Source organism: Scophthalmus maximus, chromosome 8 (genome assembly GCF_022379125.1).
Source record: "Scophthalmus maximus strain ysfricsl-2021 chromosome 8, ASM2237912v1, whole genome shotgun sequence".
Taxonomy (NCBI): Eukaryota; Metazoa; Chordata; class Actinopteri; order Pleuronectiformes; family Scophthalmidae; genus Scophthalmus; species Scophthalmus maximus.
Genome location: NC_061522.1, coordinates 12,734,192 through 12,747,950, shown reverse-complemented (window position 1 = coordinate 12,747,950; position 13,759 = coordinate 12,734,192). Strand labels below are relative to the sequence as shown.

At 45.1% G+C, this 13,759-nt stretch overlaps 2 protein-coding genes across 10 annotated transcripts in view; both read left to right on the top strand.

The window, feature by feature from the left end:
• Positions 1–385: 385 nt before the first annotated feature.
• On the top strand, positions 386–10,269 carry LOC118313159. 2 transcript variants are annotated; one of them, XM_035638468.2, is made up of 19 exons: positions 404–1,188; positions 1,303–1,461; positions 2,031–2,149; positions 2,235–2,418; positions 2,939–3,051; positions 3,136–4,213; positions 4,629–4,753; positions 5,555–5,798; positions 6,184–6,311; positions 6,402–6,498; positions 6,627–6,749; positions 7,001–7,173; positions 7,479–7,576; positions 8,040–8,167; positions 8,393–8,573; positions 8,770–8,914; positions 9,780–9,856; positions 10,068–10,119; positions 10,213–10,269. In XM_035638468.2, the coding sequence occupies exons 1-17, from the start codon at positions 792–794 to the stop codon at positions 9,852–9,854; spliced, it is 3,567 nt and encodes a 1,188-aa protein (XP_035494361.2). In that variant the 5' UTR covers positions 404–791; the 3' UTR covers positions 9,855–9,856; positions 10,068–10,119; positions 10,213–10,269. The 2 variants fall into 2 exon arrangements, with proteins under 2 accessions (XP_035494362.2, XP_035494361.2); XM_035638469.2 differs by lacking the exons at positions 9,780–9,856; positions 10,068–10,119; positions 10,213–10,269 and having other exon boundaries at positions 386–1,188; positions 8,422–8,573; positions 8,770–8,911.
• Positions 10,270–11,873: 1,604 nt separating this feature from the next.
• LOC118312525 (RNA binding protein fox-1 homolog 2) overlaps positions 11,874–13,759 on the top strand; it is a 34,640-nt gene continuing 32,754 nt past the window's right edge. For 3 of the 8 annotated variants that reach the window (XR_004794242.2, XR_004794243.2, XR_004794241.2), the window contains exon 1: positions 11,877–13,489. Coding sequence is in view for 5 of the 8 variants with exons in the window: in XM_035637185.2 (XP_035493078.1) it covers positions 13,238–13,489 (252 nt within the window). In the remaining 3 variants the exon portion in view is untranslated. Of the gene's footprint in view, positions 13,490–13,759 lie in introns of all 8 variants that reach the window. The other 5 variants (XM_035637187.2, XM_035637183.2, XM_035637185.2 and 2 more) reach the window with 4 other exon arrangements.

Below are 13,759 nucleotides of genomic sequence, written 5' to 3'. Positions count from 1 at the left end.
ACAGAACCAAAACCTGTATTGTTTGTCTGTTTGCATTTTGAGATTTCTGGCTGTCGGATGTTGTAATCTACAACAACTGGCAACGTTTTTGATAAAACACTTTGTCAAATTTGCAAGAGAGTAAAAGTATCACGTCTTTCAAAAACAAAAACAATATTGCTTTGGGTTAGAGTTAGTCGGAGAAAGTTCGTGAAGCATATCCAACACCCGAGTTCAGAGGGCTATCTAAATACTGTCCTCTTATTAGGATCTTAGAAGCATCCGCCAGGACCTTAACAAACAACTGGTGCCGCAACTAACAATTAATCGATTCCTCTGTCAGTTATTTTCTCCTTTAATTGTTCAGTCAATAAAATGTGTGAAAAGAGTGACAAATATGAATTCCCAATATGACAGCTTCGAAGTGCACGGTCAATATTCAAAAAGATATTCAGTTTAGAAAGGGAAAATCTATCAAAAAAACTTATTGCAACAAGCATGAATCGACTGCAGCTTCTTATGCTGCTCTGCTTGGAGGCAAGGTTATCACAGGCACACACGTAGCTGACTGCAAATGAGGAAACTGAATTAATAACACGTGACATGTTAAACGAGTGTCACTATGATCGTTAAATAATTTACCACGATATTTTTGCACAGACTTTTTAACGTGTCTTCTTCACCTTTCCCCTCCGTGTGCACTCGCTGCCCTCTGATTGGTCCGCGCTTGCTGGCTATTAATTGCGCGGCCCTGCGCCCAGGTGGCGGCGTCTTGTGCGCACGTGAGCACGAGCAGCGTCAACGTTCCGGCGATGTCTCGCGAACAGGGAAGAGAAATCGTTTTGTACGTGTTCGTGGCAACTGTCTACACGTTCCAGGTGTGTCACTCGGTGAGTTTGGGACAGCGCGGGGGGGGCCGGTTTCCATCTGACCAAGTCGGAGAGTCACCGGCCGCCAGGTGGGGGGAGGATGAGGGGACGTGGCCCTCGGCCGAAGGGGACACCCGGGGCGCGCATCTGCTCAACACCAACCCTCGGCCGGCTGCCTCTGCCGCCGGGGAGTCATCCCCGCACGTCGTCGTTGTGCGGAACCATGGTGAAACTGGCAGCGACGCTGCGCCCAACAGCTTCTGGACTGTGGGTGACGTCAGCACGGATCTCAAGGCCTCCGCTCCGGACAGTGAAGACGGATATCAAGCAGACTTCACAGGTTGAAGATGCTTCAAAATCAATTGACAGGGGTTGGAGCAGCTGCGGTTAAAACAATCTGTTCTCCTTAACTTTTTTTTTTTTTTTAATTTCCTTGCTGCTCAATGTCCTTCAGGGATACACGGAGTCCAGGGGAAGGTTGTGGGTCCATCAGTCGACTCCGGTCCACACTTCTCCGAGTGGCTGGCCATGAGGCCTTTGGTGCAGTGTGATGAGAATGTCATGACCTTCACTGCTTCAGGGCAAGGCCTCACACACCTATTGGTGGACAGAGGTAAGACCATGCCAGGACATTGTTACTTACGAAGGTGGCAGGGGTGTTTAGGACGAGTGCTCTTTTCAATATAGGTTAAAAGGAATAAGGGGGGAAAAGTGAATTGGGGAAAAGAACATCGTCTTGCAGGGGAACCTGCCTTTCTTTAAAAGGAAATTTAAAAATAAACTAAAGGTTTCTTGTTTCACATGGCAAAGAGATCAGATTCAATGCATTTTTTTTAAAGGTTTAACATTCCTGGGCCTGTTAGCAACTTTTCATATGCAAGTAATTAAGTTTATTTTTAAATAGTGAGAAATTCCTTGGAACACAAGATAAAGTTATCACTGCTGAACAGTCTAAAACTCCAATATATTTAAATATAGTAATATAAAATAAGAAGCTGCTCACTCTTGTGAGTTGAAGTCAAGTGAACCAGCATTTGATAAATGCGTAAGCCATCAATGTTTTTATTGAAATTGTATTGTGTTTATGTTTTTTGTTGATCAACTAATTGATCAATCGTCCAATTGTTTAGGTGCTAAAATCATCGGTTCAATGTTTTTTTCTTTTTTTTTTTTTTTTTACAGAGGCCGCGTCTCCCATCTCTCTGTCCCAGTTACCTCCATACTGTGGGTACTCGGTGAGGACTTCATGGAGTGACCTTGAGATGATGGCGCCCTATGATGCCTGTTACATTTCACAGGAGGTACCAGCGGCACCTACCTTTTATTTCCACCATAAGCTGTTGCCATGCCCTGTGATCATCGCCATCTTGTTTTTCCTTTTGTCAGAATGACAGTTATGTGTTGCCCATGTTGTGGTGGGGCAATCCTCTGAAGCTCTCCTGCCCGGTGCAGCTGTCCTCTCCTGCCCGTTCTTTCTCCCCCACTACCCCTTCAGTCTTCTGCTCCCCCTACGGCATGGCGGTGCAGATACGTGGGCAGGAGCAGGATGTACCAAGGCTGGGAGTCATAGGTATGTTGACTCTCATGGGGCTTCTAATGCTGAGCTGTTTGATTATAACAATTTTATTTTGTGTTTATATTCAAGTCTAGATTTAAATTTGTCCAGGCCTGTACCTCTCAGAAAAATAGTAAAAAAAAAAAAAAAAAGCTCTTCAGATTTAAATTGAGCAGTTTAGATTTACAAAAAATATTTAAATGAACCCTGAACTCTTTCCGTGTAATTGCCACTATCATGCAGGTCTTTCCAGGAAACTTCCAAGGAAATGACAAACTCAGTTTCTCTCAGTACTTAAAGTAAATAATTACGGTTTAATTTGCCAATGCTGTTTGAAAGCCGTCTTCATGCTGCCCAGAATATAATTCCTTTTATACATTATTTAATTTGTTAACAGATGAGTTGTCAAATTCAAATATACCAAATCTAAAACTCTTGTATAAAGTGACTAAAACACAGACAACATAATCTCAGTATCATCAGAATTGTATTAACAGAATGAGTTGACTTCAGAAACATGTCATCTGCTTTACAGTGAACGGAGGCTGGAAACCATTTTTATCTGAAGAGTGTGCTCATCTTGTCCACTCCAGACCTGACGAGCTCAATTTCTTCATCTCTTACGGAGCCTCTTGTATCCCGAGAGGGGTAGGTTGTCCAATTTCAATGCGTCATTGTGGCCAGTTGCTGGCTTGTACCATTTACGTTTTTCTTTTTGATATCTTTTAACAGGAGGGGCTGCATCTTCAGCTTGTATTAGACGATCAGGAATATATCCTCTCCTGTCCAGTCAATCCTCAGTTTCACCACATCCCAGATCCTGTTAGCCCTGCACCCACAACCCATCCTCCTCCCCCTCCTCAACCTCCAACCACGGAGTGGGCTCCTCAACTTCCACACTACCCCAACTACCCATACCCAGGGCTTCAGTACCCCCAGCTTCCCCAGGTCTACCCTCCTGGCCCACAACCTGCCCAGCCCCCCAAGCCCACTCCAGGCAGTCCTCCGGGGGCCCAGCCGCAGTCCCTTCACCCCATAGGGCCTCCCAAGTTGCCCTACTCTCCTGGAGAGCACCCAGTATACCTTTTCCCTCCTTATCCGCCTCCTGTGGTGGAACAAGCTATATCTACCCCAACTCTTAGCCTAGTGCAGGGCAGTCAGTCCCAGCAAGTTTCTAAATTACCTCCTGGCCCTCCTCAGTATTCATCTGGACTCTATTACCCCCATGTGCCATTCTATTACCCTGCAGCGACACCAGCCCCAACCGCTGCAGCTACTGAAACTACTACTACTACTACTCTTCTTCCAGATACCCAGCCAAACGCATCTCCTGCAAATCCTTATTACCCTCAGTATTATCTTCAGATGCCTTACTATCCTGCACCCACTGCAGCACCCGTGACCCAGGCACCCGCTCCTCTCCCCCCACCAAAACAACCTGTGGTTCCACAGCACCAAGTCAGTCCATTTTATCCACCTGGTTCTCACAGCTCTTACTATCCTTATGGACCCGTTTCCTACGTAAAACCCGGTCTTGAGGCGCAATCACCCTATTCTTACCCTTATTATCCTTATTATCATCCTTTCTACCCACCAAACTACCATCCACCGTGCCCTCTTGTGCCTCAGTATCCAGAGATTCAAACACCAGTGACCACAAAAGAGCCTTTCACCACTGCCTCCACCACCACAAGTACGACAGTGTCCACCCCAACTCAGCCCACTACTCACTTACCTCATCTCCAGTGTTTCATGGGGAGGATGGTTGTCTTCCTACCTTTTGCTCACCCGGACTCCCTCCAGGTCCAAGGTCAGTGTCTGGTGAAGTATAAGAGCCCTTTCTGTTTGTGAGAGGTTTGGCTTGTCAAAAAAAAAAGAGCCAGATGTGGAAAATTTTATTTGTCGTTGCCTTTTATTTATATTAAACAAAAACCTAAACTTAACCCTCTAAGTTCCCAGCAAACAGGTTTTACTCTTCATCTCTCGGCAAACACCCAGTGCTTAGTGAATTCAGTACAAGAAATACATACGTGTAAAGGTTGCATCCATACACATGCTTAATACATCTGTATTTTATGATATACATTTGAATTTTTAGGGCTGCAACAAACAACACATTTCATGTACGGTCCTTATTTCGTCCAAAATCTCAATGCAGTCAATTGCAAGTAAAGCATCCTGACGGCAACGATATCAGATCTAACAGTCATTGATTCTTACATCAGACCAGACGAAGACATGGCTGCTTCTCTCCAGTGTGTCACCGCTGTGTGGGTACATGCTGCAGGTGGCCGAGGGCCCTAGGGTAATCCTTCAGTCTCCTCTGCCTGCATGCCACAGCCAGTCGCAGGTGAGATCCTCCGTAGTGCTTTGTTTTTGCCTCTGAGCCTATCATACTTATGTAACTGTTTGACTTTCACACGTCTGTTTTTAAAGAACTGAAAAGATTGAGTTTCTTTGAGGTTTAGTGATGTTCAGTGATGACAGGATGGACTGGAAAAATCATTTTAAAAATCAACTTAATCCTAAACTCCTCATCAAATGGCATCATGAAGGCCTTTTTAGTATGGTAACAAATGTTGGTATTTGATGTACTCATGTGTAAGAGTGACTTTTTACAGTACTGTGCAAAAGTTTTAGGGAGTAAAAGTCGAGTGAGGATGCTTTTGGAAACTTAATCAGACGTCTCTCCAATGGTGTTGCATGATTTATTAGAATCTGAACATCCATAGTGCCTAAAACGTTTGCAAAGTATTGCAAATAAATGGGAAATGGAGAAAATACTAAAACTGCCATAATGCAGTTCAACACACCAACACCACAAAATGCTAAATTATCTTGGATTGCTGACGCTGGTGTTTTTTTGACCATTTAGGTTTTCACTACAGCAATTTATTACACTAGTTCTGCTTTTATATGGAATACAGATGAGCTGCTCATGTTTATGATTGTTCCCATATGGACTGTATGCAGCATTTCCTCTGCATGCATCTGTGCTGGGTGGAGTTTAGAAAAAAAAAATTATAGGTTCTGTGGTAAAAACACTTTTTTTAATGTGAATTGAGCTCAACTTGCAGACTCTGTTTTGAAATATAACAGCTGGAAACCATGTATGGTTGTTCATACTTACATTATTAATCTATCGCCTTAGACCCCCGCAACCATTTCCTTACCACTGAGGTTTTGGGATCTGTCCGTGGCACAGTATCGAACTGTGGAACTGCGATGCCCATATGAAAGTACTCCTGAAACTCCTGCACCAGATACCCCACCTGTCTCCCCTACCCCACCCAGCACCACCCCCTCTCTTGTCCAGAAGCCTAAAGTCATCTGCTCCCCCCATCATATGACTGTGAAGTTCCCCGCCGGGCTCATCTCTGGAATTCTTCTTAAAGGTGTGTGTGTGTGTGTGTGTGTGTGTGTGTGTGTGTGTGTGTGTGTGTGTGTGTGTGTGTGTGTGTGTGTGTGTGTGTGTGTGTGTGTGTGTGTGTGTGTGTGTGTGTGTGTGTGTGTGTGTGTGTGTGTGTGTGTGTGTGTGTGTGTGTGTGTGTGTGTGTGTGTGTGTGTGTGTGTGTGTGTGTGTGTGTGTGCGCGTGCGCGCGCGCGCATCTGCGCATCTGGTTGCCATGCATTGCATTTTAACTTCTCTTGCTTACATTTAAATGAGGATGGAGGGGAAATTGTTTTGAAAATTGTTTTTGTCCTCATCATGCTGAGAGCTGTAATCATGCTTGTGAAAACCTACACAAAAATTGTGATTTTCCACATGTACTTTTTCAGACCTTAAAGGGAACCAGATGAGCCTCCAGGATGCCCCTAAGCACTGTGGGTATTCTGCGAGCAATGGCAAAGATGGCAAAATCCATTTGACACTCCAGCTACACTTGCAGTGCCACATGAGCTTGCAGGCAAGTATTGACTTGGATTTCACACTGAGCACATGACCTTTTGTGTAATTGACAATTTGCTTTACCTTGTTTACATTTTTTCTCTAAAAGGGTCAAATGTACATAATCTCTGTCATCTACATGACAATAAATGGGAGAAGGGAGGCTCAGCTTTCTTGTCCAGTTGTCGTCCCAGGTTCCGGCAAAGGTACATAGATTTTCTTTATATAAATTTTCATATATTTACAAGGCTATTCAATTTGCCATAAGGTGTTTTCTCCAGTCCATTCAGAGTTATTTTACTGTACGGCTGACATTTGTTGTTCTGTCCCACAGAGTGCAGCATTGCCAGCGAACAGCGTCTCCCCTGTGGACCCGCGTTTGTATCCCAGCCACAGTGCCTCTCCATGGGCTGCTGCTTCAGCAAGCAGCCCCCTGCCTGCTACTACCCCATGGATGGTGAGCTGCAGCTTGTGTTCCCACTGGCATTTTCACGCCACATAGCTTTGTGCAGTTGAGCTGTTTTGGGTATGGAAATTCAAGAGCTACAGCTGCTGGATAGCGTGATTCAAGCTGGCAGTGAGACAGAATATGAAAAGGGTATAAGATACCTTGGGTCTCATTATCAATTACCTCCTGAGATTTCTGACCTTTTGTTAATCTGACCTTTACATAACAGTGCGTGTGCATGTGTGTGTGTCCTCCTCCAGAGTGCAGTATTGACCACCACTTTGTCTTCTCCGTGCCTGCCTCCATCACTGAACCCCCTCTTTCCCCCGCCCTGCTTGTTGCTGCCAGCAACTCCACCTGCAAACCTCAGAGAGTGACTTCTGATTATGCCTTGTTCAAAATCCCAATGGATGGCTGCGGGGCACGCAGAGTGGTGAGCTTTAATGAATGAGCACCTTTCCCAGAATATTGATAAGTTGAGAAACAACTGCACCAATAAGAACTATGTGTTTGGACTGTATATCACAATTGATGATGATAGTATATATTCTTTATTTTGTCAACAAATCCTATGAAAATAACAAAATAAGTGATCCTTTGTGCCATATACCCCTGTTGTTGTCCAAAAACATTTAAAAATAAATCCTTGAGCCACAATTCTGCACTTTGTCCCACTAATGTATTTAGTATTCATTAGAACCCATATAGTAAATTGTGTATCGGATGCTCTGCTGTCAGGTGGTGGGGAAAATGGTGATCTACATGGTGGAGGTCATCAACAAGGTTCAGGGAATCAGTCTCAACTACGGCACCATCACAAGAGATTCTCCTGTCAGGTCAGACAGAACATGTTTCTTCCAATTATCAGAATAACAATGTGCTGCAGTTCTGAGAGGATGCAGGGGTTCGATTCTGACAACACTGAACCAGTTTATTGCAGGTTTATCCCTCTTACTTTCTCCAACCAACACATGAAATTGAATAGTGTAACTTACATTAACTGATCTTTTGGTCTGACATTTTTGGTTTGCAAACATGCCGGTTCCCTTCTATTAGACATAAAAATGTTCTTATTTAATTGAAGTTTAATCCTCACTGCCTAACAGACCGTGACTCCCTTTGTGAAAAGTATACTTTATAGATATCCAAGGATCAAAGTCCTGGACTATGTGATCTCAGTGTGCATTGCATTGTTTGTTGCCATCGCTCTTCCCGCTCCCTGTTTTTCCTGTCAGTTTTTATGGTCAAGCATCGTTTATGCATAGATTTCCACTACCATGTCTCTGGTTTCATCCTCAGGTTTTTGGTTGAGTGCCGGTTTCAACCGGGCTCTGTTCTGACTGTGAGCTACCTGGTTAAAACTCCCACCCTCAGTCCTGGAGTTCAGACCCGAGAGATGTTTGGAGTCCAGCTCAGGATTGCCAAAGGTAAAAGATCTTTTCAACACTAGCCAGTGCTTTGCATAACTTTGAAAATAAAATGTTACAAAAAATTTTTTGGCCGAGAACACACGTTTACTCCAGTCGGGATGAATGGAGACTGATGATTGAATAACGAATGTCATACCTGCACCCTATGAATGCGAAATCATGAGTGGGTGAAAATTGCTATCATGATCTCCCGTTATTCCATTACACCTCCTCGTGTCCCAGACGCTCAGTACAGCAACTACTACCCTCAGTATCACCAGCCCCTGCAGATGCTGCTGGGGAAACCCCTCTACCTGGAAGTGCGGCTGCTTAATGCCCCAGATCCCAGTGAGGTGCTGCTGGTGCACTTCTGTGTGGCCTACCCCCGCTCTGGAAAATCTGTGTGGGTGCTGCTTTACAATGGGTACGTTACAAAAATCTCCAGTGTGAAGCGAACATCAACACAAAAATAATGAAATGAGCAGAGAGGAACGTAGAGGTAGATTCACTGGACACTTAAATCACATTTCTGGGATTTTCACTGAAAGCAGATGACAGGGAAAGTGAAGGAAGTACATTTGTGAGACTATTGTCCCTTTTAATCCAATGTTACTCCCTAGATGTCCCAACCCCTTGGATCCAGCCCCGCACCAGGCTATATTGTCTGATCCTCGACCAACCTCTCAGCGGGGTCAGACCCGCCGCTTCACCATCAGCACCTTCCAGTTCCTTCCTGATGGTGAGTTCAAGGACCCGAATGAAGAGGTAAGGATCAGCAGACACCACTGAGGCATATAAATGATGATGGGGGGAGATATTATACACATATATCCGTATTAATATTGTTACATTAATAATTTATTTAATTAATTTGAAACATTTTACAGTCTGGACGATTTTCTATCGGAGCCTGGCATATAAAATTGCATGCGACAATATTTAACGGAGTAATTGGACATTTTTGGAAAAGCAGATATTTGCTTTCTTGTCGAGAGTTGATTTAGAAGAATGGTACACCCATGTAGCGGATAGGATATAGTAGATGGTTAACCTCGCCTAGCATAAACTTTGAAAACAGGGGGAAACGGCTAGCCTAGCTATTGTCACCTCTAATCTTTGCTCATTATCAAATTGTATCTTAAAATATTTAGTTCAACCTGAAATGTCAAAAGAAGTTGTGGTTTCATAGGGGTTATGAAGCACTGGTATATGCAAGGTTTCCGCTATGTAAGTTTTGCAGCGGAGGCCCGAGTAGATAAGCTACTGTGCCCAGACTGCTCCCCCCTGGTAATTAGTTGTTATATTAGGAAAGCAGTTGGCATGTCTAATTTTATGAAAAGTAAATGTAAACTTACTTTTCATAAAACTTGATGGAAACGGCTGTTGTCTTAGTGCGAATTCATCTTATTGTATTTCTCTACTCAGAAAAAGCATGTGGTGGGAAATGAAAACATCTACAGCTGTATCTCTAAATCTCTAGGCAGCATTCATTACAAGATGTGGAGAGGCCATTTTGTAAAGTGCAAATTCTGGCCAATTCTCAATTGCTAGCAGCTGCTTGTCATACTACATTGCACACACTCTGGAGAGTGGACGCTTCGTCTAATCCTGCTCTTCTTTCGCCTCTCAGATCTACTTCATGTGTTCAACTGAAATCTGCTCACCACGTGATGGACCTTGTGTCGAGGGATGCTTTGGCCAGTGATGGTGAGAAAAAATTCACTCTTCTGTCCTCGAATCACCTGCCGCACCCTCGTGAACTCTGGAAGATTACATGAAAACACCCATGAATGAGCCCCACTGAACTGAGCCTGAGAGCCAGTAGTGGCTGCGGTTCCATATGACAGCAGGACAATGATTTAGTAATGAGGAGGGATTTGAATTATTTATTAAGACTGATCCATTTCCTGTTTTTCAGTTCAGACATGGAAAATGCTTGAAGTTGAAACGATTATGATGATGATGATCTGGTAAGCGGAACTAGAATAGTGCTGAGCCCCTGTTAAAATGCACCAGTGTTGCGTTTCCGCCCTAACTTACTTGTCTGTTCTTGTCTTTCTCAGGAATCAGACATCACTCATTTAACTACCAATAAAGGCCCTTGAGGGACGCTGAGGGTGTGTGTGTGTGTGTGTATGTTTTTGTTCCTAAGTCTGCAGCCATTTGGTTTTACAGCAGGAAGTGGCACATCAAAAAAAGGAGGGCAGCTCTGTTTACATGAACACTTGGCCCTAGTGTTTGAGTCTAACTCAACTCAGAGATTCAGACTGGCCTTCTTCGTTGGGCTTTGTTTGGAACCCACCATAGGTTTGAGGCAATAAAATTAGATGACTGAATAATCTAACTAGATGTTTTGCATATACAGTATATATATATATATATATATATGCTGAAGTCTTTAGTATTAAAGGGTATTCCAGAATATTTCCACATTAGCTTGATCATCGTACATGCTTGTGGGCTGTAACTCAATCAAAAATCAACCCCTACTGTGCAACGTGTACCATTCTCTTTTGTTGAAATATTACAGAGCCCTGGGTTTGTTGTCTATAATTGGATTAAAAAATTAAATTTAGAATTCTGAACCTCAGACGTACTGACGACGAGGCCTCAAGATCAGGTAATATATCAAGACCCACCTTAATCAGTTAATGTGTTTTAGCAAAATTACCCTTTTTAACAGGCGGAATTATGAACCACTCGCTAAACCGTGCATAGCAGTTCAGAGAAGATGCTTAGTTGTTTATTAGGCTTTGTGAACAACAACTTTTGAAGCCTTGCAGACTTATCACATTTCTAGGATGCTCATGCAAGAGGAATAATGTTAAAATAAAAAATACATCAATTAAGAAACTTGCTATTTTGGGAAATAAACCTATAGCCTACGTGATGGGAGTTATGTTGTTTGTTGAATTTTCACTGAACTTGAAATGATGGGCCCTGGAACTGGGAAGAACCCATTAAATGGGTTTTATGCAGAGTAAGGGGTGGATCCACGCGCTCTACTGGGTGCCATTGTAGTTTGCTGTCTTAGATTTTTAAATGAGAAGATTGATACAACACGTGTCTGTTTAATAGAGGTTACAGCCAGCTTGTTAGCTTAGCTTAGCATAAAGACCGGAAACTGGTTGGAATAGCAAGCCATATTTTGTTTTGACGGTAACAGATGTTTGAAGCTCCCTAATAACAACAGGATTTGGTTTGTTTGGATACTTGTGGATACATGCAGGATTACTTCAGGGCATACAAAGTCACCATGCCAAGCAACCCAGTGGAGACAAGAAGTTCATAAAATGGTTATTTTTTTTCGTGCACAAGACAACGTACAATCGGGCTTTAGCTTGAGAGGAAGTGGTGAGCTGTTTTTGTTTCCCAGGCTAACTGTTTCCAGTCTTTGAGCTGAGCTATTGATCTTCTTAATTAGCTCTTGGCAAGGAAGCATATTTCTGGAAATGAACTATTCCTTTAAGATGGGGGGGGGGGGGGGGTTGGCGCAGTCAACCCCATTTAAACCCTTAAAACAGGATTAGGACTTCGAAAATGAGCTTTTGCTTGTATTGTAATTTGCCACAGCAAATTGCCTCTCGCGGTGGCTTTTGACCACTGGGTGTCATCCGAGCAATACAAATGCCAGAGGAACAGAAGGTGCTCCGCGCTGCATGACTCACAGCTGGGCTCGCGTGAAGACCTTGGCCTGCGCGTTCGGTTGTGCAATGACTTCGGAGTGGGAATCCGTCCGGAGCCCGGCCTGCTCGTACAACCACCAAACCTCTAACTTGATGCGATGTGGCCTTTATCGTTCAGCCTGGACGTGCGCAAAAGTCAAGATCCAATAGACATAGTTGATATATAACACATCTTTTTGGTAGAATTGTGCACCAGAAGTGATGTGTGAACGGAGCAAATCGTTTTGATCGAATGGTTCGAGGATGAAGCGTGTGAGCGCGCGTCTCTCTCCACGGGCCACGGGACCCCGTCGCGCGCGCGCGCACTGTACGTGAAATGTATGGAGGCACTGCGGCACCACTGCGTGAACCCGCACGGCTACATGGCTGCCTGGCCCTGCGTTCAGAGGGAGAGCGGAAGATAGGAGGAGGGGAATGACTCCGCCGAGAGAGTAGGAGGAGGAGGAGGAGGGAGCGAGGACGATTTCCTTTTTCTGCAACACGCTGCAAGAACACACCGGGAAACGGAGCGAGGAGGAAACACCGCAGCCCATCTGTGCGTCCGTCCGTCGCCTGCTGGTTTTTCATATTTTATTTTGGGGGGGGGGGGGAGAGACCCAAACTAAATCTTCTTCGTCTTTCCTTCTTTTTTTTGTGTGTGTACCGGACACTTGCGGACTAACATGGGGGGAAGAGAGAGCTCCTGACGAGGATTGACTTTCAGCGAACCTCTGCTATGTGTGAGTGAGTGTGTGTGTGTGTGTGTGTGTGAGAGTGTGTGAGAGGAGAAGGCGACAGGGAAGACATGTTGAGGGCTTTCTCTCGTCTTGAGCTTTGACACTATAGGATGTCGATGTGCTCTCGTTAGAGAAGAAACAAAACAACAACAACAACAACAACAACAAGAAGAGGCCAAATGGAGACCGGGCGGTAGGACGTGCTCAGGAGCCGCTGTTTCGATCGGTGTTTGATTTAATTGGTTTGTTATGATCTGAAAGGACGAAGGCCTCTCGGCCAGCCCCGCAGTAAACACGTCCACGGTCAGCGAGCAGGGGCTTCACCGCGACAGAGCTTCTCCTCTGTTTCTTCTTATTCCAGGGGACACTGTTTTGTGTGATTGCGCCGCTGTGTTGTGCGCTAAGTTGAGTCTAGTGTTTGCGGCATATTTCATTTCACGCGCTGTTTAGATTAAAGAAAGAGCCGAAGCAGAGATCCATAACATTTCCAGATACATCAACTCTTATAAGGGGGGGGGCATACAAAGGCCCGGTAGATAACACAGTGAGGGCTACCTGGACAATTTAAACTCCAGAGTAAAAGAAAAAAGCCACCGGAGGCGGGACTCAGAGCACAGAGGTGCGGGCAGGTTGGATCTTTTAGACCCTAGTTTAGCTCCAGAGAGCGGGCGAGAGAAGATTTCGAAATGTTGATGTCGACCGACGTCGCGTCGATCATGCTGCCCGTGTCCCGGGCGCTCATGGACCGGGACCGGGAGCTGGACGCCATGGCCGGGCTGCACCCCAACCCGGGCGGCGCTCCCGCAGCCATCCGGGGCATGAAGCGCGGAGACCCGGAGCCCGACGCGCAGACGGCGGCCGCTCTGGTGGACTCGGCCGGGGCGGAGTGCAAGCGGCCCCGCATGGACGGACCAGGGGGAATCGGCGAGGTTGGCCAGGTGAGTGTGGGACTCCCAGTGTCCACGTCCAGCGATGCAGGCAGGCACGACTTACTACTGATGCACGACACCATTATTTATATATTGTGTATCTTATTAACACGGGGAGGACCCATCTTTCAGTTATTGCATCGTGCTTTTATTTTTAACATGCTTATTTGTGCAAATGGTGGTTGCAGTTAGTTGTGTGCAGATACAATTGCAGCTGTAGCTGCTGCAGAGGGGCCCCCAGCGGGCCCCCAGCGGGCCACCTTGTGGGCCCAGTCCAGT